Raw genomic sequence first — 26277 nt, 5'->3', positions numbered from 1 at the left:
CGTTCCTACGCTGGCGACATAACCCGAATTTCCATTCAAATCGGAATTAACCCTTTCAAATTTCAAAATAACTACCCAAAAAGTCCAAAAGTGTTGTATTTTGTTTAATGATGGAGAATATACTGCCCTCTGGCGGCAGCGTTGGATCTGTGGCTGGACTGTTGCCTTGTATGACTGAGAAGCAGACTCAGATGTCTATGGATAAAGGATAGCTGCGCTCTGGTTTTGCCGACATAAGGATGTAAGTTGTTTCAGCTAATATATGTTTATGTATGCATTTGTAATTAAGTTTACAGCTACAGTTTCTGGAATTACGTGTGAGCGATTTGCTATGAGATTTGTAAATATGTTAGTATGCATAGCATTTAAACTAGCGGACTTTTGTCAGGCCAATTAGGCTGATTTAATTCACTAAATTTACATATTGATCAGACTAGATGGACTTCTGAAAACACATTGTTTTGTTTCAAGTGTTTTATTGTTTAAAAGGGCATCATTTTGCGCGGCCTGCCAAAGCCAATCACATGCGTCGACTTCATGTTCTAAGCTAACATAAAATTGATGTTAAATTTCTGTAGTCGAAACAATGTGAGTACATGTACAAGAATATCATCAACAGTACATGAACAAGTTCCATTCCTACGCTGGCAACGTAACCCGAATTTCCGCGTAAATCGGAATGAACCCTTCAAAATTTCAAAAATAACTACCCAAAAAGTCAAAAAATATTGTATTTTGTTTAATGATAGAGGATACACTGCCCTCTGGGGGCAGCGTTGGGTTTGTGGCTGAACTGTCGCCTTGTATGACTGAGAAGCAGACTCAGACGTTGATGGATAGGGGATAGCTGTGCTCAAGTTTTGTTCTTAAATGTTGCTTTAAGACGAAAATTTAAATTATAATCGTAACAATTGAATAAAGAACTACAGTCAGAGTAACTGTATCCTATCTTAAGATAACACATCAATGGTTGAATGACTCATTACAATGTTTACTGCTTGGTCATATCGCTCAGCATGAAATAACATAACAAATGCGGTACTAGGCAATAGAGGTGTGCAAAATTTCCGATTCTTAGATTATTCGCGATTTGGCCGTGGAAGATTCGAGAACGATTCACAAACATCCAAATTCCGATTATTGAAATATGCGAAGTAAAGCGGAAGTACACAACACTCAGTGCGCCGCGCTGTCTTCGGGACGGAACGGAGCGAGAGTAGCTAAACATCATGCTTCCCATTACCCGGCCCCTCGGGTAATGCCAATGCTCAACTCACGGCTCTAGCTCAACTCATGCAACGAGACAAAAAAACACAACAAGATACCTGACTGCTGCCGAAAAGCTGTACAAAGTACATCCATTACAACGTTACAGTGGATATCATTTATATAGGACTAGATGCAATATAGATTTGGTAGTGTTAGCAGCACATCTACAAAAAGCTAGATGCGAGCGTTATAAACGGCCGCCATCTTAAAGCAGTACACTTCCCTGCAAGGCTGTTGTAGCGAACCTTCCAAGCAAACCTAATGAACTTTTTATCTAAAATACTCCTAAATCGGTAAAATATTGACTTGAATCTATCTTTAAAATAGTTTTAAAACTTTCACATGTCGAAAGTGGACAAGAGGGAAATTATGGAATAACGGGAGCAATTTTAACAAATTTAACGGTTGATTCACAACATTAAATTAATTGAATGTAGTTTAAAGCTGCTGATACAGAATGGGGACTGGAGTTTTTTATTTAATGTTATTTTTGTATATTTGTTTACTGCTATATGTTAACGTGATACTGAAATAGTAGTGTGGTTTAGCCTGAGAGTATTTTTGAACAATTTTGGAACTCATGTACAAAACATTTAAAAAAAAAAAAAAAAAAAAGAGGAAAAAAAAGGAGGTGGGGGGTGCATCAATAATCGTTTTATAATCGAATCGGAGCCTCTAAATTGTAATCGTAATCGAATCGTTAGGTGCCCAAAGATTCCCAGCTCTACTAGGCAACAACCTCAACCAAAAGTAACCTCCTCATTTCGGTTCATCGTCATAAACCCCTAAGTCGTCATTTCTTCGATCACCATGGGCGAAAGAAAAAAACAGAAACCAGACAAGTAATTGTGTCATACCGGGAGCCATCAGCTTCTCAGGAAAGAGACAAGACTGAAAACTTGACAGGCTGGAACGGGTTTTCGAAAGATGGCCAGCCCGGAAGTGAAATGGGACAAAGGGCTAGGCCGACATGAGCATTGCCTTGTGTATTTATCTATTTCTTTCTTTATTTTACCTTGATTTGCAGCGATAAAAGTGAGTGATGATGATAAATACCCTCACAGCCGGCTTATCAGCAGCTGTCTGGCCTGGGGTTGCCGGCGGTGGCATCCAAGTACTGATAACCTCCGAGGTCTGAGGGATGATGTTGGCAAGGAGGATGATGCAGCTGCCCGCCTTTATTCTTGTGTACTGTACAACCCACCAGTTCAGTGCTGTTGTGTTACAAAGAAAGGGAAAAAAACACTTTGATTTCTAATGACTATCCCCTCAGATACTTGAGCGACAGCAAACTTGACGTATCGAGCAGTACTCAGAACTCATCAATTTCATCACAAAATGATAAGAAATCATCTTTGGATGACAATATGGTTTTTGGAGTTGTTATATATAGTATAAGTATATATAGTAATAAGTAATATAAGTAATATATAGTATAGTATAGTATAAGTCTGCGACGATTCATGTACTTGTACACTTGTACTACAGGTATGTCTACTACAGGTACGTGTACTACAAATAGGTGTACTTGTTTTTTGGGTATGTGTACTTTTACATCAAGTACATGACTTGCGCGTACTTATACGAAGTACCCTAATTTTCGCACTATAAGGCGCACCTGACTATAAGACGCCCCCCACCAAATTTGGCACGAGAACGGCATTTGTTCATCAATAAGCCGCACTGGACTATAAGCCACAGCTGTCCTGTATGTATGTATGTATGTCGTTAAGTATGTATTATGGGATATTTACACGAAAAGGATATTAACCAGTAATACTTTATTTGACATTGGCGTCATACCAATTACTTTGAACCAATTGGCTGCAAAGCTTCATTGCTTCAAGAAGCTTAATTTGGCCATCACTGTCAAACAGTCAACCTCTGCTGCCACCTGCTGTCAACACTGTTGTTGTCCAACATGCCTCCGAGCATGCATTGCAGCGCTACAGATGTAAATAACAATCAAAATTCATGTCCTGTGCTGAAAATTTCTTGAGTTACTGTTCCAGTTGTTTCATTAATTGCTAGTTATGGTATTTGGTAACACTTTATTAGACAGTGGTGCCATAAGACTGTCATAATTATGACATGACACTGTCATGAGCATTTATGAATGCTTATAACAGATGTCATTTAGTGGTATCCAGCAAATTATCTCACTTTTGAATGGTTGTAAAAGATCCAAGCTGGACATAAATGGAGTTATTGACATAATTTGCCGGATGTTACTTATCAACATAAGCATTCAGTAATGCCCATGATAATGTCATGTCATAAGTATGAATGACGGTCTTATGACAATGTTATGATGGCGCTTTGTGATAAATTGTTACCTATTAACCCAAATAAATCTTCAAATAAGCCGCACTGGACTATAAGCCGCAGAATTCAAAATGAAGGAAAAAAGTAGTGGCTTATAGTCCGAAAATTACGGTCGTAATTTTTACTCGTTTTTAGAAGTGGCATTTTTTTTCCCTGTGTACTGTATGTGTTCTGTACTTTTTGTGATAGCTGTTTGTTTCTTCATATACTAGAATGGCTTTAACTACCAGAGACACATTCTTTGTGGGTTTTAAACATATTTGGTCAATAAATAACAATGTCGGTGCGAAAATATTAAAAAATATCTAAGTGGGATAATCAAACACACCATGTAACAACGGAGGGCTAAAGGGCTCATATGGTGGACGTTGTGTGCCAGTGAGACTGTGACTACACCTGCAAAGCCCTTGACAGATGCGCCTTTCAGCTGAATCTTGAATCTTGTTCATCACTGTTAAGCCCATCTTTCATGCATTGAAAATGTTTCAGTCAGCGATTTGATCAAGATAGTTTCCCAAAGCGTTAAGGTCTCCAACCGTGTTGTGCTGGAGAATTTCATCAGGTTGACATTGTGCGTTTTTTTGAGTTGTGTGTCTGTATGCCTATGGTGAACTTAATGAGCTGTCAATATGTCAATGCTAAGCATGCGTACAAGTAAATCAAATGGGAAAAGCACAGATTTATGAACAGAAGCACTGTACAGTATGTTTTTTTTTTTTTTAATATGTAACATTTTGATAAAGGCATTTTTGCTGCAGTTCATCAAACGCATCTAAATTTGGTACAAAGGTTATTTTTTTTTGCCCCCTCTTTGTTGCTGTGGGTAATAATCCTTCATATTGTCACCGAAATTAAATGAGGCCTTAATTCATTCTCATTTCATATTCCAGCCCTCATTAATTTGTTTTGTTTTTAGCAAGCGAATGCTGCTGTTGCTTTACGTTTGACAAAACCTTTTGGGGACGAGATGTTACTGTGTTTATGCCTCTTTTTTTCTCAAAACGTTCAGCATTGTGACCTTGCTTGGAACGATATTCAAATATTGGTTTTCAACTGTTTTCCTGAGTCTTCTTTATTGGATGCGCTGTCCATTACAGTTTTTTTCATCATAATAATGGTTGTCTTCTTTTCCTTTTAGATGGTCACAAGAACGAAGAAAATATTTGTGGGTGGCCTTTCAGCCAATACAGTATTGGAAGATGTCAAACAGTATTTTGAACAGTTCGGAAAGGTAAGGATGTTTTTTTTGTTTTGTTTGTAAGCCTCACTGTTGTGCCTGTTCTCTGCGGCTACATTGATGACATTTTGTTGGTATTGTGAACTTTACTGTCATGCAAATACAAGCGGTTTACCAGGCTAATATGTTGGAAACAATGAAAAACTATGCTTGCTATAATTGCTGAGTATTATCACATCAAACTCATATGTTTGGTACAAGATAGAGAGTTCTGTTTTATGGATTTGGAGAAAGTGTTCGACGGTGTCCCTCGGGGGGCCCTGTGGGTGCTTTTGAGTACAGGGTGCCGAGCCCCGCTGTTCGGTCCCTGCACGACTGGTGTCAGAGTTTGGTCCGTATTGCCGGCAGTAAGTCGGATTTGTTCCAAGTGAGGGTTGGACTCTGCCAAGGTTGCCCTTTGTCACATCTCAAGTCACGATGTGAGGCTTTCGTTGTTGTTTTCTCAAGATTTTTATCAATCGCATCGGCGAACGTAGAGAAACGCAGAGCCCTATTGTCGTACACTGATTAAATCTTGGCAAAGTAGCTTTTTAGACCAGGTTTTGGACTGATTTGCTCCCAATTTCCAGGCTTAATCGATTTCTTTTAACTGCTAGTCCATAGACTTCATAATGTATTGACGGGACACGGGGCCGAGTCATAGGGGGCCTATCTCCGTCAAAGCCGACCGAGTGGAAACACAGACGAAGAGCTTTTTACGTTGAAAATTCTTGTGAATAAATGCTTAAATCAGTGAATTTTTTATATATGTGGACGTAAAACCATCTCGATTCTTGGTTAAAAGCCAAAAAAAAAAAAAAACGTGCAGGTAGTAAGGGTGTGGCATCTTAGGCACCCCACGATTCGATTCGATTACGATTCAGGGTGCTACGATCCAATTATTAAACGATGATCGCCGTATTTCCGATGATCGCGATTATCACGATTATCGATGCATCGTAAATTACTACTTAATACAGTAGCCAAACAAATTTATGTCCATTATTTATTTAAAGTATTTAAAGTAAAAGCTGCCCTTAAGCTGCTTTTTTATTATTTATTTTTTTCAAGAAAATGCAAAAACATTAACCATTTTAAAGAGAGTACTTATTTCTCTCAACAGTACAATAACATTTACACAGGTGGAATGAATTCCACATTTTCTGGAAAAAGTGTCTATAGAAATAAGACTTCTTTTAACCAATATACTTTGTTTTCGCAGAATTCTGTACTATTTCGCATTTTTGTAGTGTTACCGCTGTACTTAATCGTGGTTTTACACATTCTGCATATGAAATACACGTAAGTGAATTAGCTAATTAGCTTAGCGCTCGGCGCTAACTATTAACGTCTCAAAAACAACAACAATAAAGGCTAAACAGTACAACAGGGTTCGTGTACTCACTTATTTTAGATACACACGGGTCTTAGCAACACACTCAGGACATTTTTCAATTGAAAAACCTTAAAACTACTGCTGGACATCTAAATGACAAGGAGCAACGAACTATCTCTCTTCCCCTATTGCTCTAAAAAAAAGAATTGCGCACAAAAGCGCGACCACCGGGTTGCGCTTTTGTACCTGCCTCTTTCGTAAACATATTTATTTTCCATGTATTTATTTTATTTATTTTACATAAATATCGCGTAATATAACTATGAGGCTAGTCGGTAAAGAAATTAGCGGCCGCCAAATGTAAACAAAGAGCTTTTTCCGTTGAAAATTCTTGTGAATAAATGCGTAAATCCCTGAATTCTTTATAGCGTATTGGGTAACACTTTATGATAACTATCCATTTTACAAGTTAATAGATCATTAGTAAACTGTTGATAATTAATTTATTGTTGATTTGTGAAGTATTTGTTAAGTTTGTTAAGCATTTACAGGGTGTTCCACTATGGTTGACCCCATTCTAAATGCCCATGCTAGTTGATGGATCTTAATAAAACTATATAAACTTTATGTTGAAGGTCATAAGTTTTATTGGTTAAATATACAAAGAAACGTACAAATATTTGTTGGTTCTACGGCAGATTTTCATAAATGTGCAACATGAGCGCTGCCTGCAAAATGCCTTATCAAAATGCCTTTTCTTTTGAAGTGAACGGCATTTCTTAACCTGAAAAGATAGAAATGCCTTTCTACACAAAAACCTTTCTACACAAACTGTTTTAGGTTAAGAACACCCTGTAAAGGCTAAACAAACTGTTAACAAATACTTCACAAATCAACAATAAATAATTGATGAACAGTTTACTAATGATCTATTAACTAGTAAAACGGATAGTTATTATAAAGTGTTACCGCATATTGGCCCAAATATAAGATGGTGATTTTTGCATTGAAATAAGACTGAAAAAGTGGGGGTCGTCTTATATTCGCGGTCTAGACGTTATACCCATTCACGACGCTAGATGGCGCAAGATACCATTCAAGCGATGTTCTGTCATGACAGATCTCAGCTACTTTCAAGTTTAACTAGTTTGCATTATTTTATTGCAATATTTTTCCTTATTCAGATTTGTTTCAAGACTACAGATACAGTTAGAATTCACTTTGATGGTGAATGCAGTTGTTGCAATTTTGTTGTTTTATCACAATATTTTTTATTTACATTTCAAAAACCAGAAGCTATTCATTTATAAATGTGATTGCACTTTAGTTTGCATATTTAAATGTTCAGATATTAAGATTTGAATGAGGCAAAATAACATGCTTTTTCTCTCAAATCTATTGTTTTAATCATTTGTTTCAGATGTACTGTATTTTCTGTATAAAAATTAATTTGGTGTAGAAAAAGTCTTTTTTTTCAAACTTGAGTCTTGAAAAAAAGGGGGGTCGTCTTATAATCAGGGCCAATAGATATGGACGTAAAACAGTCTCGATTCTTGGCTAAAAAAAGTGCAGGTCGCATTTATTTTACGTAAATATTGCAAAGTATAATGCCAAAGCTGTAGCGGCTAATTTCGCTCATTTATGTTTTTTTTTTTTTACGTTTCAAAATGCATGCACGGTACGAAAAATATAATAATTATCTGGAATCCTCGAACAAATCACTCCTGAGACAATCTTTCCTGTTTGTATGCGGTACAGCTTTCGTACTTTGGCAACATAAATCTTCCGCTGGATCGCTGCATATTTTTGAGAATAACTTCGACCGACTGAAGCGGAGTGTGGGTCGGCCCCCTACTTGAATGCGTGGCGCAGTGTCTGGGGAATGTGTCCCGTCAATATCATTATAAAGTTGATGGTTAGAGATAGGGTGAGAAGCTCGGTCATCCGGGAGCTACTCTGCTTTGAGAGGCTGAGGAGGCTGTGTATAAGGTTGAAGTAATGATTATAGACCTGTCTGTCTAAAATGCCATGTTTTTTTCCCTCCAGTTATACCAGTGGTAAAGCATAATTTATTATTTATTTATGTTAGCATGTTTAATTCTTTTTTTCTAGAGCTGCTGCATATAATTAAGATTTTTTGCTTGTTTACGTTGAAAGTTTGCACTTAAATTACTTACCTATTGTGTTCAAAATACCATGAAATACAGTAATTAAATGACTGCACTTTATTGTTGTCTGTCACTGGAGTTTTATTTTATTATCAATCCCATCCAACAAAATGACAGTCAAATAGTAAGCTTGATTTTTTTTTTCCATAAAAAAATTAAACATAACATTGGTATGAAATTTTAATGTTTAATTTAATCTTTAATCTTTTTTTATGTTTAAAATACTGGACAAACACACACAAGAAATGGTTACTATCCTATCGTTTTCACTCTGTATCGAACCGTATCGTTCTTAAACTGTATGGAATCGTATCGAATCGCTCGGCCTTAAAAATGTATCGTTTTTTTAATCGAATCGTAACTTGTGTATCTAGATACATATCGAATCGGCTTCATGCCAGAGATTCCCAACCCTACACGATATATCACCATTTCGATATTTTGTCAAACCCCTATTAACCAGCATTCTTTGAAGACCACAAAATGGCAAACCAACATTCTTTGATGAACACAATTTGGCTCAATACCAGCTCCGTATTATCAAGCCATCAGGAATAGGAAGAAAAGGAGCGTGCCTTCATCGAGGGAAAATATGTCGCAAAAAGACACCGAAATCAAAAGTGAAAAGCAAAACACAAATCCCGAGTTAATCCTTTGATACAGTCTGACACGAAGCCTTTAGTTCCTCGAACAGCGTGCGATACAGTATGCAGACGAATGCGTAAAGACGGTTTGATGTGGCAAATATTTGATTGAAGTCCCAAATTTGACTTGCTTTATAGGGTTTGACCTTTGAAGACTCTACTATATACGTTACAATGAAAAGGAAATCATTTGACAGTATTCTGGCTAAAGATATGTCTGTTGTACGGTGCAGTCAGTCCGCTGCTCTCGGAGCAATCCCCCCAGCTGAGTGAGGCATATTTTGGCGCCCTTTATTACAAGGACATGCATGCCACACACCCACGCCACGCCACGCCACGTCGCGCACATGCACACGCACACAAACAGGCTTTGATACAGTGGCAGCATTTCACAGATAATTTCCTCACACCGAGTAGAGATCCATTTCCCCTCATGTCATATTCCGCATCAGTCAAGGTCACCTTCAGATGATACAGTCTCTGTAACATTAGCACTTGACCTTGAGTTTAAACAGTTTCCACCAGGATGGATTTTTCATGGGCACATAATGCACCGTGTCCTCAAGGAGACAAAAGAGCTGTTATGAAATAATGGAAACAGTTATTTTTGGTTCAGACCCAGTATGCAACCATGGTTCCCCTCCTCCGGAGGCGGGTGTTGTTTTTCTGGCTGGAAGTGAGCGAGGTGAACGACTTTGCTCGGCCAGGAGAAAATCTTCCTTTGATGCCTGAAGAAGTTCTAATTGAAATCTGGAGTCTCCTTTCGGCTATAGCTCGACGACAAACGTCATCGCAATTCTGCTAACAAGCTAACTTTTTAACGCTAGAAGTCCCAGAGAATTCTGGTACTCCTAAAAGTCCCAAGTAGAGCTGCAGCAATCGACTATTTTAGTAGTCGATTAATCGATCAGCTAGTTAGTTCGAATAATCGAGTAATCGGATAAAGAACATGAAAAATTAAAACACCTGAGCTGAGCCTCAAAGGGCATGAAAAAACAACAACAACAGAACTATTGGCTAACTTATATAGCATAAGTCCTAGCTAGCTTAAATGCTATAAAATGCTAACTTTTTTTGGTTCAGACACATATTCCCACAAAAAAAGCAAAATGTACCTATCCACTAAATTATGAATGCATAAAAAACATTAGCTCAAACAAAAACTTAGCTTACGTTGGTCTTAACAGGGAGCAGTTGGATTCAGTCATGTGAAATGAGGCAGACCAGAGGGCAGTGTATCCAACGGATTCCACCCTAATCAGTAAAACTAAATGCAAACACTTTCAAAATAAACCATTTAGGGCTGTCAAACGATTAAAATTTTTAATCGAGTTAATTACAGCTTAAAAATTAATGAATCATAATTAATCGCTATTGTTTTTTAACGCATCCATAATTTAGTTTATAGGTATATTCAGCCATTTTTTGCGGGAATATGTGTCTGAACCATTTTATAGCATCTAAGCTAGCGGACTTTTTCTATGTAAGTTAGCCAATTGTTCTTTTGTTGTACATAGATTCTCATTTAAAAAAAAAAAAAATTAAAAAAAATACTGTTTGAGGCTCCGCTCAGGTATTTTAATTTTTCCTGTTCCTTATCCGATTACTCGATTATTCGAACTAACTAGTCTATCGATTAATCGACTACTAAAATATTCCATAGCTGCAGCCCTAGCTGCGTGTGCTAAATCTGTTGGCCCTCTGGGGGCCCCTGCTTGCTGGGCGCTCAAGGCAATTGCCTGGTTTGCCTAATGGGACGTGACGCCTCTGCAGGTAATAGTAGGTGGTTTATTTACCTGACATGTTTCGGCAAACACTTCAGCCTTCGTCAGAGGGTCGGTAGGTGCCTGTTTTTTAAGTCAGTAGCAGCTTTGGTTTTGTGAATATTTGAAATTGAAGTTTTGAAAATAGCCCCCCTATGAATTGGCCCCGTTTCCCATGTCATGTCAAGAGTAGGGTTGATCCGATCATGTTTTTTGCTCCCAATCCGATCACGATCGTTTTAGTTTGAGTATCTGTCGATCCCGATAGTTCCCGATCCTATTGCTTTTTTTTTTTTGCTCCCGATTCAATTCCAATCATTCTCAATAATTTTTCCCGGTCATATACATTTTGGCAAAGCATTAAGAAAAAAAATACTTGAAAGATACATCTCCTGGATGCACTGGGACACATCATCAGTGATGTATCTAGGATTCATTGAGTGTTTCGGGTCTCGCAACATCAGACACCCTCGTCCTAGCCAAAATGAATAAAACCCTGACGAATATATACATTCAACATACAGTACATAAGTACTGTATTTGTTTATTATGACAATAAATCCTCAAGATGGCATTTCCATTATCAACATTCTTTCTGTGAGAGAGATCCACGGATACAAAGACTTGTAATTCTTAAAGGACAAATGTGACTTTGTATATTGTGACTAAATATTGCCATCTAGTGGATTTTTATGAGCTTTCAGTAAATGATAATTCAGCCATTTAACTGCCCAAATGCATGATGGGAAGTGCAACCATGACTGTGCGTAATGGTACCAATTGATATATCTTCTCAGCGTTGGGAAATAAAATAGGGTGTTAAGAAAAAGATCAACTACTACCTTTCTTCCCCACATTGTTTTCCCACTATATTTCTGATCGCTGAGAGAGGGATTGTAAGGCTTTGGCCATTTAAAAAAAAGGCTTCAAAGGCTGCCAAATGTTTCTCTACTCATTTTACGTTGCCTTTTAGTTAGGGCTTTCAAACGATTAAAATTTTTAATCGAGTTAATTACAGCTCAAAAATTAATTAATCGTAATTAGTCGCAATTCAAACATCTATAAAATATGCCATATTTTTCTGTAAATTATTGTTGGAATGGAAAGATTAGACACAAGATGGATATATACATTCAACATACGGTACATAAGGACTGTATTTGTTTATTATAACAATAAATCAACAAGATGGCATTAACATTATTAACATTCTGTTAAAGCGATCCATGGATAGAAAGACTTGTAGTTCTTAAAAGATAAATGTTAGTACAACTTATAGAAATCTTATATATTAAAACCCCTCTTAACGTTTTCGTTGTAATAAAATTTGTAAAATTTTCAATCAAAAAATAAACTAATAGCCCGCCATTGTTGATGTCAATAATTACTTACACAGTGCTCATGGGTGCTGAAGCCTATAAAATCAGTCGCACCCAAGCGCCAGCAGAGGGCGGCAAAACTCCATAAAACACAATTAGCAAGTGAGCGTTTCCCTGTACCGTCATTTAAATCTGTCTGAGCGAGCCATCCGCGTTAAGTGCGTCAAATATTTTAACGTGATTAATTAAAAAAAAAAAAAAAACCGCCTGTTAACGCGATAATTTTGACAGCCCTACTTTTAGTTCTATGTATACGTAATATGGTGCCATTATAGATTGAACGCGACAATGCGTGAGTGGGTAGTGCAGCGCGTGTGTAAATTGCGTTAAATATTTTAATGTTATTACCACCGTTGACGCGATAAATTTGACAGCCCCACTATAAGCCAAAACTAAAGACTCTGGATGAGTGTAAGACATTTTGTCTGTAATGTTAAATACAATTAGAAAACGATTTAATTAAAAAATATATATAAATATATACTGTATATTAAAAAAGGCATGTCCGATATTTTTTTTGCCGATTCCGATACTTTGAAAATGATGTGATCGGACCCGATCGATCGGGATGCCAATCTCTAGTCAGTAGGTTATGAAATCTATGGCTAGTTTTAGGTCCCTATGCAAACTTACATCCTTGTTGCCGAAAGATCCAAACGGATGCGACAAAGCGCGTGATGTTGGTTGTGCTGCACGTCTAGAACCGGCCCGGCTCGGGGTTGGCCAGACATGGCTTATTTGCACGACAGAACCCGGCAAGCCAGTATGCAGCACGACTTTGCAATCAATGCATTTGAGAAAGGGCTCAAAATGATTTTCGACTTGATTGAATGACATAATTGACTTGATTATACAGAGGTTTTTTTGCCCTCCTTGAGGAATTCTCAAACGCTTAGGCGGAAACAAACAAATCAGACTGATTGAGCAAGATCCCGTACGTGTTTTCTCGGTGTGCTTTTTATCGCCTACTTGTGCTCACCTCCGTGCGTCTGCAGTAGTGTTCGCGCCTTGCTTGAGTGTTCCAGTGCATTCATACGGCTGCGTGATTAGATGTGCTTCTGTGGGGAGGTGGGAAAGGAAGAATCTCGATACCTGTAAATCAAAGTTCTAAGATATAAGATAAGTTCAAAGATATAACCAAATAACCAATATGAATACTTTCTATATTTGATACATACTGTGAAACAGAAAACTATTTTAGTTCAACATGGTGGAAAGGCAGGTTGCTATCCAGTCGCGATGCGATTTGGGAGACAAAGCTCACGATAATGATCTCATGATATGGCGATACAACAATTATCGATAACAGAAAAACAAGCTCTTTTCAGGCTGCTGTTAATTGATTTTATCACTAGTAGACGTCCAATTCGTTTGAAGTGGCCGCCCACTTCACACGGATTGGACGTCTAAGGTGGTCAATGGCAAGCAATGAGTTCAGTTTTGGGGCATTTCAGGTCATTTACTGTTGCTTTTCAGTCAAATCCTGTTGCTTTTGGGACATTTCTTACTCAAACTTAAAAGTAAGTGACCTGTAAATGCCCTAAAATGAACAGAAATTGACGGGAATATTTGTGCTGCAACAATTAATCGATTAACTTGAGTAATTTGATTAGAAAAATAGCTTTGAATCAAATTTTGCTGCTTTGAGTATTCGTTTAATTAGAGTGGTTGGTTTTGAAAGAGTTTGCATTTAGTTTTATTGATTTAGCTGGATACACTGCCCTCTAATGGCAACAGTGAATCTGCCATAACTTGTCTAACATGGCTGAATCCAGCTGCTCCCTGTTAAGACCAATATAAGGTGTGTTTTTGTCTGTGCTAATATGCTTTTTTATACATTCGTATTTTTCTTTTGAAGTTTATTTAGCAGTTTTTTGTAAGAATGTGTTTAAACTAGGGCTGTCACACGATTAAAAATTTTAATCGAGTTAATTACAGCTTAAAAAATAATTGATTGTAATTAATCGCAATTAATCACAGTTCAAACCATCTATAATATATGCCATATTTTTCTCTAAACTATTGTTGCAATGGAAAGATAAGACACAAGATGGATATATACATTCAACATACAATACATAAGGACTGTATTTGTGTATTATAACAAGATGGCATTCACATTATTAACATTCTGTTAAAGCGATCCATGGATAAGAAAGACTTGTAGTTCTTAAAAGATAAATGTTAGTACAAGTTATAGAAATGTTATATTAAAACCCCTCTTAATGTTTTCGTTTTAATAAAAATTGTAAAATTTTCAATCAAAAAATAAACTGGTAGCCCGCCATTGTTGATATCAATAATTACTTACACAATGCTCATGGGTGCTGAAGCCTATAAAATCAGTCGCAGCCAAGCGCCAGCGGAGGGCGGCAAAACACAACAAGTGGGCATTTCACTGTACTGTCATTTAAATCTGTCTGAGCGGGGCATGTGCGGTAATTGTGTCAAATATTTTAATGTGATTCATTTTAAAAATTAATTACCGCCCGTTAACGCGATAATTTTGACAGCCCTAGTTTACACGACTTGTTCAGAACAATGTAATAAAAATTCTTAGCATGTTATAGCATTTAAGCTAGCAGACTTTTGCTATTTATGTTAGCCAATTATTTTGTTGTACTCATTTGTTTTTTTTTAATATCGTTTGAGGCTAAGCTCAGGTATTTTAATTTAATTCTTAAATGCATTTATTGCTCTTGTGAAATGAAAGTGCAATTCTGCATTGTTTGAAAACACACTCAGGATTTTTCAAAAAATTTGTATTGGTATTTAATAACGGTGTAACGATACATGCATTGTATTGAACCGTTTCGGTACGTGGTGCTCGGTTCGGAACGGTGCCGTACCGAACGAGTTTCTGACGTAATGCAACCCTTACTTTTCGAGGCTGTGAGTCGATCGTGTTAGTTTCTTTGTGTAGATTATATTTACTCTGACTTCTCTACTATAATGAGGACCAACACGGTAGGACAGTATAACCCAGAAACGTCAACGGCGCGACAACGTGACCGCTGCGAGAACGCAGTGAAACACGGGCGTTAAAGTCAATCAACCAATGCACACCAGTCGCAGTGCGGCCGCGTGTTAGACGCGTCCCAGAAGCGGCTCAACACGACGCACGCAAAAAGAACGGCAGAGTTTATTATTTGACGCGAGACGCGACCCTGCTGCGTCAATACTACTACCGGTAAGTAGGATCGGGCAGACCGGGAGTCACTCATGTAAAAATACGGTGGATCCGGTCGATTTTCAAACTATTTTCCTTCTTTCTTTCTTTCAGAAAGAAAGCTGACCAATGTCTGAAAGGCAAATTGTTGTTGGATTATTATCTTTAAATACCCGCTACTTTTTGAGCAGAATTCTAGCTTTGTATAGGCTACTGTTCCTATTGTTGAAAGCACAAAAGTGTGTAATAAACAACTAGCACATTTATATTTTGCATTTTGTTTTCTTACTGTACCGAAAATGAACCGAACCGTGACCTCAAAACCGAGGTACGTACCGAACTGAGATTTTTGTGTACCGTTACACCTAAGGATGTCCCGATCGATCGGGATCACGTCATTTTCAAAGAATCGGAATCGGCAAAAAAAAAAAAAAACAGGCCATGCCTTTTTTTAATATATATATATATATATATATATATATATATTTTTTTTTTTATTAAATCGTTTTCTAATTGTATTTAACGTTACAGACATAATATGTCACGCTCATCCAGAGTCTTTAGTTTAGGCTTAAGGTAGGGTTATAAATTTTTTCCGATAACGGCAGTAATTAATTTTAAAAAAAGAAAAGTATCATGTTAAAATATTTAATGCAGTTAATGCATGCTTTGCACGACCCACTCACGCATTGTCGCGCTCAATCTGTCATGGCGCCGTTTTACCTATATAGAGAGATAAAAGGCAGCGTAATATGAGTAGAGTGAATTTTGGCAGCCTTTGGAGCCTTTTTTTAATTGGCCAAAGCCTTACAATCCCTCTCCCTACAATTAGAAATATCATGGGAATCAATGTGGGGAAGCAAGGTAGCAACTGATCTTTTTCTTAACACCTTATGTTATTTCCCAACGCAGAGAAGATATATCAATTGGTAGCACTACGCACAGTCATGGTTCCACTTCCCATCATGCATTTGGGCATGGCTACAGTATCATTTACTGAAAGCTCAACAAATACACTAGATGGCAATATTTAGTCACAATATACAAAGTCTTTCTATTCGTGGATCCCTCTCACAGAAAGAATGTTAATAATGTAAATGCCATCTTGAGGATTTATTGTCATAATAAACAAATACAGTACTTATGTACTGTATTTTAAATGTATATATTCGTCCGAGTTTTATTCATTTTTTTCTTAATGCATTGCCAAAATGTATATGATCGGGAAAAATTATCGGGAATGATTGGAATTGAATCGGGAGCAAAAAAAAGCAATCGGATCGGGAAATATCGGGATCGGCAGATACTCAAACTAAAACGATCGGGATCGGATAGGGAGCAAAAAAACATGATCGGAACAACCCTAGTTACACCCCTACTCTTCTTGTGGAACACTTTGGTAGCAACTTGTTTTTAAAACGATGTAATGATTCTTGGCAGGAGCATATCGATAACCTTTTGGGACACCAAGTATCATGTTATATTTCGATATTTTGTCACACCCCTCGTTGTCAAAAGAATGGCTGAATTTTTGACGCGGCTATTGTGTTGGAAGTCATTAGAAAGTCCACACATCTTGCAAGCTATAGTTCTTTCTCACAGAAAATACAGTGATTCCCTTCGGTGTGACGTAGCAAGAGCGCGCGCATGTGTGTGTGTGTGTGTGTTTGTGTGTGGCACCATAAGCCAATTAGCAGGATGTGGTCTGCAGAGGTGTCGGGGGTTGGGAAGCGGTGGAGGGCAAACAGCTTGTGTGGCCACAACTGGGTCACAGGTTCTGTCGGTAACCTCCGCACCTCACCTCACCTCCCCTGGCGGCCACCTTAGTCCCTCTCCACTCCGTCTGGGGGTGGAGGGAGCTCGACATCTCTCCTCCACATCAATCTCCCCAGCTGTCACCTTTAGGACGAAACACAGCTCGCCGGTCTCCGCCAGGCACAATTTCACAACCCTTGCCGCTTCTTTGTTGCTATCATTACACTCTGAAGGCGTGTATTGGAAGTGATTGCATTAAAGTGGAAGTGTTCTCGCGTTTGACTGATTATAATGTTTCTCTGACGGATCCCATTACCTGGCTAATAGTTACCACTTCCTGTTAGCTATTTTGTTTCTCAGGGCATCACTCCGCACATGAGCGTAGTTGAGAAAATCCTATCCTTTCTCTTTATTGTAGGACTCTTAAGTAGGGCTGTCCCAAACGACTAATTTTCTCCCGATTAGTCAGCCGACTATTTTTACAATTAGTCGACTAATCTAATTATTTATTTATTAAAAAATTTTTTTTTTTTTAAATTAATTTAGCAATGAAATGTTTGTTGAAACTTATCAATTCACAAAAACATTTTGGAAAACTTACATTTTTTATTAAAGTACAAATAAACACGTAAATAATAGTGCTGTCAAATTTATCGCGTTAACTGGCGGTATTGAATCTTTTAAATTAATCACTAAAGACCCTGATCGGGTCCGATCACGTCATTTTCAAAATATCGGAATCGGCAAAAAAATATTATACATGCCTTTTTTTAATATATATATATATATATATATATATTTTTTTTTTTTAATTAAATCGTTTTCTCATTGTATTTAACGTTACAGACAAAATGTCTTACACTCATCCAGAGTCTTTAGTTTTGGCTTAAAGTAGGGCTATCAAATTTATCGCGTTAACGGCGGTAATTAATTTTTTTAAAAATTAATCACGTTAAAATATTTAACGCAATTAACACATGCGCTGCACGACCCACTTACGCATTGTCGCGTTCAATCTATAATGGCGCCGATTTACCTATATATAGACCTAAAAGGCAGCGTAAAATGAGTAAATTTTGGCAGTCTTTGGAGCCTTTTTTTAATTGGCTAAAGCCTTAAAATCCCTCTCTCAACAATTAGAAATATCGTGGGAAAGCAATGTGGGGAAGAAAGGTAGTAGTTGATTTTTTTCTTTACACCCTATGTTATTTCCCAACACAGAGAAGATATATCAATTGGTGCCACTACGCACAGTCATGGTTGCACTTCCCATCATGCATTTGGGCAGAACAGTTAAATGGCTACAGTATCATTTACTGAAAGCTCAACAAATACACTAGATGGCAATATTTAGTCACTATATACAAAGTCACATTTATCCTTTAAGAATTACAAATCTTTCTATCCGTGGATCCCTCTCACAGAAAGAATGTTAATAATGTAAATGCCATCTTGAGGATTTATTGACATAATAAACAAATACAGTACTTATGTACTGTATGTTGAATGTGTATATTCGTCCGAGTGTTATTCATTTTTTTCTAAATGCATTGCCAAAATGTATACAATCGGGAAAAATTATCGGGAATGATTGGAATTGAATCGGGAGCAAAAAAAAAAAAAAGCACTCTGATCGGGAAATATCGGGATCGGCAGATACTCAAACTAAAACAATCGGGAGCAAAAAAACATGATCTGAACAACCCTATTAATCACATTAAAATATTTGAAACAATTAACGCCTGCACGGAATGACCCGTTCATGCATTGCCTCAAACAGTTTACAATGATGGCGTTTTAGCACATTGAGGGCGAAAAGGCAGAGAAATGCAAGTGGAGACAGGCGTTCATTGGACCGCGCCTTTTATAGGGTTGAGCTTTGGCAACTCACAACAAATATATGTATTGTGGTGAACGACGCAGATCATACTCTATACCACTTGCAGCCACCACTGACAGTCATGGTTGCCCAACTTCCCATCATGCATTTGGACGGAACAGTTACGTCGCTACAGTATTATTCAGTGATAGCACAGCAAAAATAATATTCCAATCTCTTGCAGGAGACGATATTTTTCTTAACACGCTTAATTGTACACAACGCAGATCATACTGTATACCACTTGCAGCCACCACTGACAGTCATGGTTGCCCAACTTCCCATCACGCATTTGGGTGGAACAGTTAAGTCGCTACAGTATCATTTAGAGAAAGCACAACAAAAATAATATTCTTATCTCTCAAAAAAATAATGTTGACAAAAAGTAAAGCGCTCAATGCGAAAAAAAAAAAACTGGCATTCCCAATCAAAATAGCTCTGCAAAATACACATAAAACTTACTCAGACTTTGCCTTGGCTAGATCTCTAATTAATTTAAAACTCGCCATTGACACCTTGTGGTGTATTTCAATCACTACCTTACGTAGTTAAACTATTAGTTTATTTTTTTTTTGATTGAAAATTTTGAATGTTAATAATAATGTTAATGCCATCTTGTGGATTTATTGTTATAATAAACAAATACAGTACTTATGTACAGTATGTTGAATGTTTATGTCCGTCTTGTGTCATATCTTTCCGCTCCAACAATAATTTACAGAAAAATATAGCATATTTTAGAGATGGTTTGAATTGTGATTAATTAGATTCATTAATTTTTAAGCTGTGATTAACTCAATTAAAAATTTTAATCGTTTGACAGCCCTAGTAAATAACAATAATATAAATCACAAATAAACAATGAGTGATAGCATTTGCTGGTACAAAAGAATGGAATGTAAACAGATTCCGAACACTGACTTCGCCTTTCCAACATGATTCAAAACAGTTCTTAAAAAAAACATTCCTAGCATTAATATTATAGTATAGTACTATACTAGTATATCATGGTAATAGTAATTATTCATTGCCAATGAAATTTTTCATAAAGGGTGTCATTTTAAAGCTATTCTTAGTGTAGAATCTCAATTCTGAAGTATGTGGGATTAACTCCAGAAATCGTTATTTACATAACGAACATGGCATGCTTGCATTTTGAAATGTTCACTGGAAGTACGTTCACTAAACAACTAACTTAAGCTTTACTCTCTGCAAAAAAAAAGCACTTTTTGTCATTGCACGTAGTGTCACTAATAGTTTTTTTTTTTCTTTTTCTTTTTTTTCTTTTTTTTTTTTTTCGTTTGCAAATGCTGTTAACAAGCGATTTTTCATGTTTGAAGTGTCACCTTTTAACCGCAAGTTTGCGTTTTGGAGAAGACTGCCAACGTTTTATAGCAGGCTAAAGTAGGTTGTATTTTTTTCCCCATTCACCTCAATCGCTCGTTATTGTCTCGTCATCGTCATTCGTTGACAAAATATTTTCGTTGTTGTCATCGCTGACGAAAACAACACTAAACAGTACATTATTTTCAATTAATTATACCCACTTGGAGGCCATGAACTGCATGTAAAAAAAAAAAAAAAAAGTGAGAGTTTAAGAGGACGCTCGCCCTTAGCATTAGCCTAATGTCAAGGCTAACGCGAATGCTATGCTCACGCTATGACTTAAATTTACTGTTTGACGATGAAGGAATTTGACCTTTTAGCCGGACTGCCGGAATCAAGCCAGCCGAACACGCGCTGGCACAGGTCACACGACCTAGGCCAGCGAGATCTATACAACCCGACCAAAAGGCCAAACTCCGCGCGTTCACCTTAGTCTTAACCCCTTGTACTGACTCCGTTTTGAAAGCTTGAAAAAAGCTTCGAAGCAAAAGTTGACCGTTTATTCAAGTCGACAGCGATCAAACGGCAAGGCAAATCAGAAACAGACTCAGGCGAAGAGGCAGACTCGTTCCAAGGTCACCATATTACAAGTCAACAAAAGGTTCCCAAGAAAAATGACAATGATTAGTTAAACATTCAGTCTTTTTGACGGCCAAACCGCAGCTCCAGCAACCCGGGCCGGCGAAACTCCGACATCCCGGCCAAAAGGCCAAACTCTGTGCGTTCATCTTAGTCTTGACCCCTTGTACTGACTCCATTTTAAAAGCTGGAAAAAAGGCTTCGGAGCACAAGTTGACAATTTATTCAGATGGACAGCGATCATACAGCATAGAGCACAGGTGTCAAACCGATTCCAGAAAGGGCCAAGTGGGTGCTGGATTTTGTTCCAACCGATACCGTGCAGAGAGTTTAACCAATGAACTTCCTACTGAAACAAGCAGCACCTGACAAAACTTTAACTGATTACACATGTAAAAGATCTGATTGGTGAAAATGTGTCCTCTTCATTGGTTGGAAAGCAAACCTGCACCCACTTGGCCCTTTCTGGAATCCGTTTGACACCTGTGGCATAGAGGGACCCAGGCAAGGATTCAGGGTCACCATATCACAAGTCAACAAAAGGTTCCCAAGAAAAATGACAATGATTAGTTCAACATTCAGTCTTTTTGAAGGCTCTCGCGGTGCGGGCTGTGGGCAGAAGAAGGGTGTGCTTGGGGGTTGTTTAGGATTATTGTCTGTTTGTGGATTGGACAGGAGGATTCGGGAGTTACTGTTGTCAGGGCAAACGGGTTTGTGGGTTTTGTCACCTCAGCGTCAAAGGGGCTCTTGGAGTCTTATCAGTCGTGTTATCAGTTGGATATTGGGTGTTCACCGGTGTTCCTTGTGTTGGGACAGGATGTTCCGCCATTTGTTCTGGACTGTCCGGGAGAACTGATATTCCCTTCATAGCATAAATCTTAGCCAGAGGCCTCTTCTGCCTAGCAATACAATGAAATTAATCAATACGCTGCAAGAGAACAGAATATACAGCAGATAGTCCCCGGGTTATGACGGACCAGACTTAGCGATTTGGACTTTACAACATTGAAGTTTCGTCCGACATTTTGTCTCCAGTGTTTTTTAGTTGCGGAAACAGTACCTCGTTCCCGTTGCCGTTCTTCATGTCAGGATCTTCTCCTTCGACATTCTGGTTACGTTGCCAGCGTAGTAACGGAACTCGTTCGTAACTACCTGTACGCCCAGTTAAAGATCGTGTTTTATTTTAAAAGCTAATTTATTTACTTATTTTCAACCATTGTAAGAGAGCTAGTCAAGTAGTTTCGAATATGACCTGTGATTGAAGGGCCTCCAGTTCGATTCTCCTCCCTTCCAAATAATCTATCTTTGTTCTTTGCCCCACACAGCTGTTACTGCCATCTATTCAAGCTGATTCAAGGCCAAACAATGCCATATAATGGTTGCCAGTCGATCACAGGGTGCTTGTGAAGAGCTCATAGAGTGGGTATTGATCCCATGTCAGCCACAAAAAAAAAAAAAAAAATAGTCAGCCATGCGAGCCGCAACACTGCCAATGTCTTGGTCAAATTATGTACAAATAAAGACGATGGAAGCAACAATTGGTATCAACAGCAATTCCATCGGGATCATAATTTATGATTGCCGATTCGATTGCGTGACAAGATTAGTTCATTTACAGCAATCTCGCGTTGAACAATTCAGTAGCTCACGATCGATTCAGTAGCTTTTTTTTTTCCGGGCGTGAATTCAAACCGTGCGAAATAAATACTTTGATAATAAAATTTTCTTAGGTTACTCTTGTCTCTTAGAAAGGAATCAGGTCAGATTCAATAGGGATTTAAAAATGAACACTTAAAAAAAAAAATCAATGACAAACACATTTGCAAGGTATTTAAATAAAGTGCAGCCAACAAGTTAAATTAGATGTAGTTGAACCTGCTGCTACTCTCCTTTTAATGGCCAAGGCAATGTAGTTTTTGGCAGCCCTTTTAATTTTCTTCTTAGTCAAAGTCTTTTGGCCGATAATACTATGTCTCTGTAGTGTTTTCGTCATGTCAAGATGTGTTTCTACGTCTAGTTTTTGTTGACGAAAACTCAAGACTAATGGGCAGTTTACATGGCGACTCTGCGATACAAAGACGCAATGACTGAGTAGCGGACTCGCCTCGCGTGCACTTGGTGTTGGCGAAGACGGACGGCAAAGACGAAAAATTCTGAATCCTGCCTCCAAAGTGGAAGAATCCGGTTGAGGGGGGCTTCCTCGGCATGCATATCAAAGGCTCTTGCGGCGCGACACCGCGCCGTAACGTCAGCACTCGTACACGTCACATTGGGCGTGCGCAGCGGTGCTACTAAACATTAAAAACAGCAAATATGGCGGAATGTCGCCTTTAATTTACTGTTTTAATAATATTTTTAAATTAAATATGTTGAACGTTTCCATTTTTTTGCCTTTTTGAACAAAAGAAAAATGACATTGCTTCGAGTGGGCGGGCATATTTTTTTCCGGGCTGAGGGAGCTTGGTGGGGTCAAAGTGCATCATTCTCTGTCGCCCTGTAAATCTGCACTGCCCCCTAGGGTATACATCGTTTTCATGCGGAATTGCGACATTGTTCAAATGGAGATGCAAATGCAAATTTGAAATTTTTCGTATTCTCGGAGAGTCACCATGTAAACGGCCCCTAATTTCGTCTAATTTTAGTCGACGTTTATACTAGGGCTGTCAAAATTATCGCGTTAACGGGCGGTAATTAATTTTCTTAATTCATCACGTTAAAATATTTGACACAATTAACGCACATGCCCTGCTCAAACAGATTAAAATGACAGCAGCCTCATGTCTACTTGTTACTTGTGTTTTGTGTTCTGTTGCCCTCTGCTGGCGCATGGGTGCGACTGATTTAATGGATTTCAGCACAATGAGCATTGTGTAATTATTGACATCAACAATGGTGAGCTACGAGTTTATTTTTTGTTTGAAAATTTTACAAATTTTATTAAAACAAAAACATTAAGAGGGGTTTTAATATAAAATTTCTATAACTTGTACTAACATTTATCTTTTGAGAACTACAAGTCTTTCTATCCATGGATCGCTTTAACAGAATGTTAATGTTAATGCCATCTTTCTGATTATTAATGCCATCTTGCTGATTTATTGTTATAGGCAAGGCAAGGCAAATTTATTTATATAGCATAATTCAACACAAGGCAATTCAAAGTGCTTTACATCACATGAAGATAATAAAAATCACATTTAAATCAATACAACGTAAAAACCAAGACAAAAGATCACATTTAATTACAAATAGAATAAAAATAAATCAATAAAAATAAAACAAAAACTACTAATAATTGAAATCAGCAATGGAGATAAGCACAATAGGAATAGAAAGCAAGTAGATTGAAATATATAGACAGTTATGGATATGCAGTGCTAAACAAAAGCGTTTTTAGCCCTGATTTAAAAGAGCTAACAGTTTGAGCATACTTCAGACGTTCGGGCAACTTGTTCCAGAGGTGAGGAGCATAATAACTAAATGCTGCCTCACCCTGCTTGGTTCTTGTTCTTGGAACATGCAGAAGAGCGGTTCCAGACGACCTTAGGGGTCTAGATGTCTCATAGGAATCTAACAAGTCAAGCATGTATTTTGGTCCAAGGCCATTAAGTGTTTTGTAGTATTTTATAGTCTATCCTTTGACTCACTGGAAGCCAGTGTAGCGATTTCAAAACCGGTGTAATGTGGTCCAGCTTCCTTGTATTTGTGAGGACTCTGGCTGCAGCATTCTGTACTAGCTGCAGCTTCCCGACTGATTTTTTATCAAGACCCGTAAATATACCGTTGCAATAGTCCAATCTGCTGAAAATGAATGCATGCATAAGTTTTTCCATGTCTTGTTGAGTCAGAAGCCCCTTTATTCTGGTTATATTTTTTTAGGTGGTAATAAGCGGATTTAGTGACGGACTTTAGATGGCTATCAAATTTTAGGTCTGAGTCAATAATTACGCCAAGGTTATAATAAACAAACACAGTACTTATGTACAGTATGATGAATGTATATATCCGTCTTGTGTCTTGTCTTTCCATTCCAACAAAGATTTACACAAAAATATGGCATATTTTATAGATGGTTTGAATTGCGATTAATTACGATGAATTAATTTTTAAGCTGTGATTAACTCGATTAAAAATTTTAATTGTTTGACAGCCCTAGTTTATACTCAAAATGTTTTCATCTGTAAAATTGAAAAAATGACTCCAAAAATCCCCCAAAGTCCCAAGATTTTTTGCCAAAATTTGTAATATTGATGTCCAAATGACAACCAAACATGTTCAATGAAACGTTTTGAAGCGTGATACATTCAACAGAAAAAAATGAGACCAAATATTTTTTTTATTTGATAAATCAACAGAAACAGCAGGTATTGTCATAGGCGTTTTTGGCCTGCATACTATTGTCAAAAACGGTTATACAGTTGACCAACAGTCCAAAATAGGAAAAAAAAATATATATATATATATACATATATATCATCTAACACAAAAAAGGTTTGGAGGATATCTCTTTGTGATTCACACTCAAGTAGAGAAACTCGGTGTTTACCGATCAGGCAGCATGGAATAGGATGCCAACATATCCACAATTACAAGAGATACACACAAATACTGGGTTCTTCACCTCACATGACTGATGGCTGATTTGTGCACACTTCACCCCTCCCAGTCACTTATATTTCTATATATTTAGGGCCCGAGCACCAACAGGTGCGCCTCACTTTTCAGATCTGGTTCAAATAGGAAGGGTAGAACCGACGACATGTTGGGAAAGCTAACGAGTGACTCGCTGGAATTTTGGCAACGGGCCCGGTGACGTCACGCACTGCGACGTAACAAGAATGGCGACCTATCACTTAAAATAATTTTACAAACTTTATTAAAACAAAAACATTATGAGGGGTTCTAATATCAAATTATTATAACTCATACTAACATTTATCTTTTAAGAATGACTTGTCTTAAAAACAGAGGATCCCTTTAAAACTTACCCGCACAAAGAAAAGTTGTAGATGCTGAAAATCAATCAACAATTTTTAAAAGGTGTTCCTTTTTTTACCAGGATGACATCTTGATATCTTGTTTTGTAATGGCTCAAACACCTATTGAAATCCCGCCCGCACACCCATTCTATGCCACAGCTAACAAGTTCCACTGAGGCAAGCACTTGATTAGAGTTGGAATTTGGTGTGAAGACACCTTGTAAATTTGGATGTGACGTACCAGCTGAGCCCTGCCCTGGCACCAAACGAGCTTTCCACACTGCTAAAGGCATAATTAGATGGGGTGACTAATGCTTTGGTCCTCATTGGTTTATTTTGATCAGCTTTGAGCGCATCCCACACTGGTCTGGTTTAGCCCGACAGAAAGGAGTCCTGTACTCCGCCTCCACTTCAAGTCTCTTGGCGGGAG

At 37.8% G+C, this 26277-nt stretch overlaps 1 protein-coding gene across 11 annotated transcripts in view; it reads left to right on the top strand.

Moving 5' to 3' along the window:
- msi2b (musashi RNA-binding protein 2b) overlaps positions 1 to 26277 on the top strand; it is a 653181-nt gene that overhangs the window by 188739 nt on the left and 438165 nt on the right. For all 11 annotated transcript variants that reach the window (XM_057821855.1, XM_057821848.1, XM_057821852.1 and 8 more), the window contains one exon: positions 4733 to 4825. In XM_057821855.1, coding sequence (XP_057677838.1) covers positions 4733 to 4825 — 93 coding nt within the window. The remainder of the gene's footprint in view (positions 1 to 4732; positions 4826 to 26277) is intronic.

This window comes from Corythoichthys intestinalis, chromosome 18 (genome assembly GCF_030265065.1).
Source record: "Corythoichthys intestinalis isolate RoL2023-P3 chromosome 18, ASM3026506v1, whole genome shotgun sequence".
Lineage (NCBI taxonomy): Eukaryota > Metazoa > Chordata > Actinopteri > Syngnathiformes > Syngnathidae > Corythoichthys > Corythoichthys intestinalis.
The sequence above is the reverse complement of the archived record's forward strand: the minus strand, read 5'-3'. Positions and strand labels throughout refer to the sequence as shown.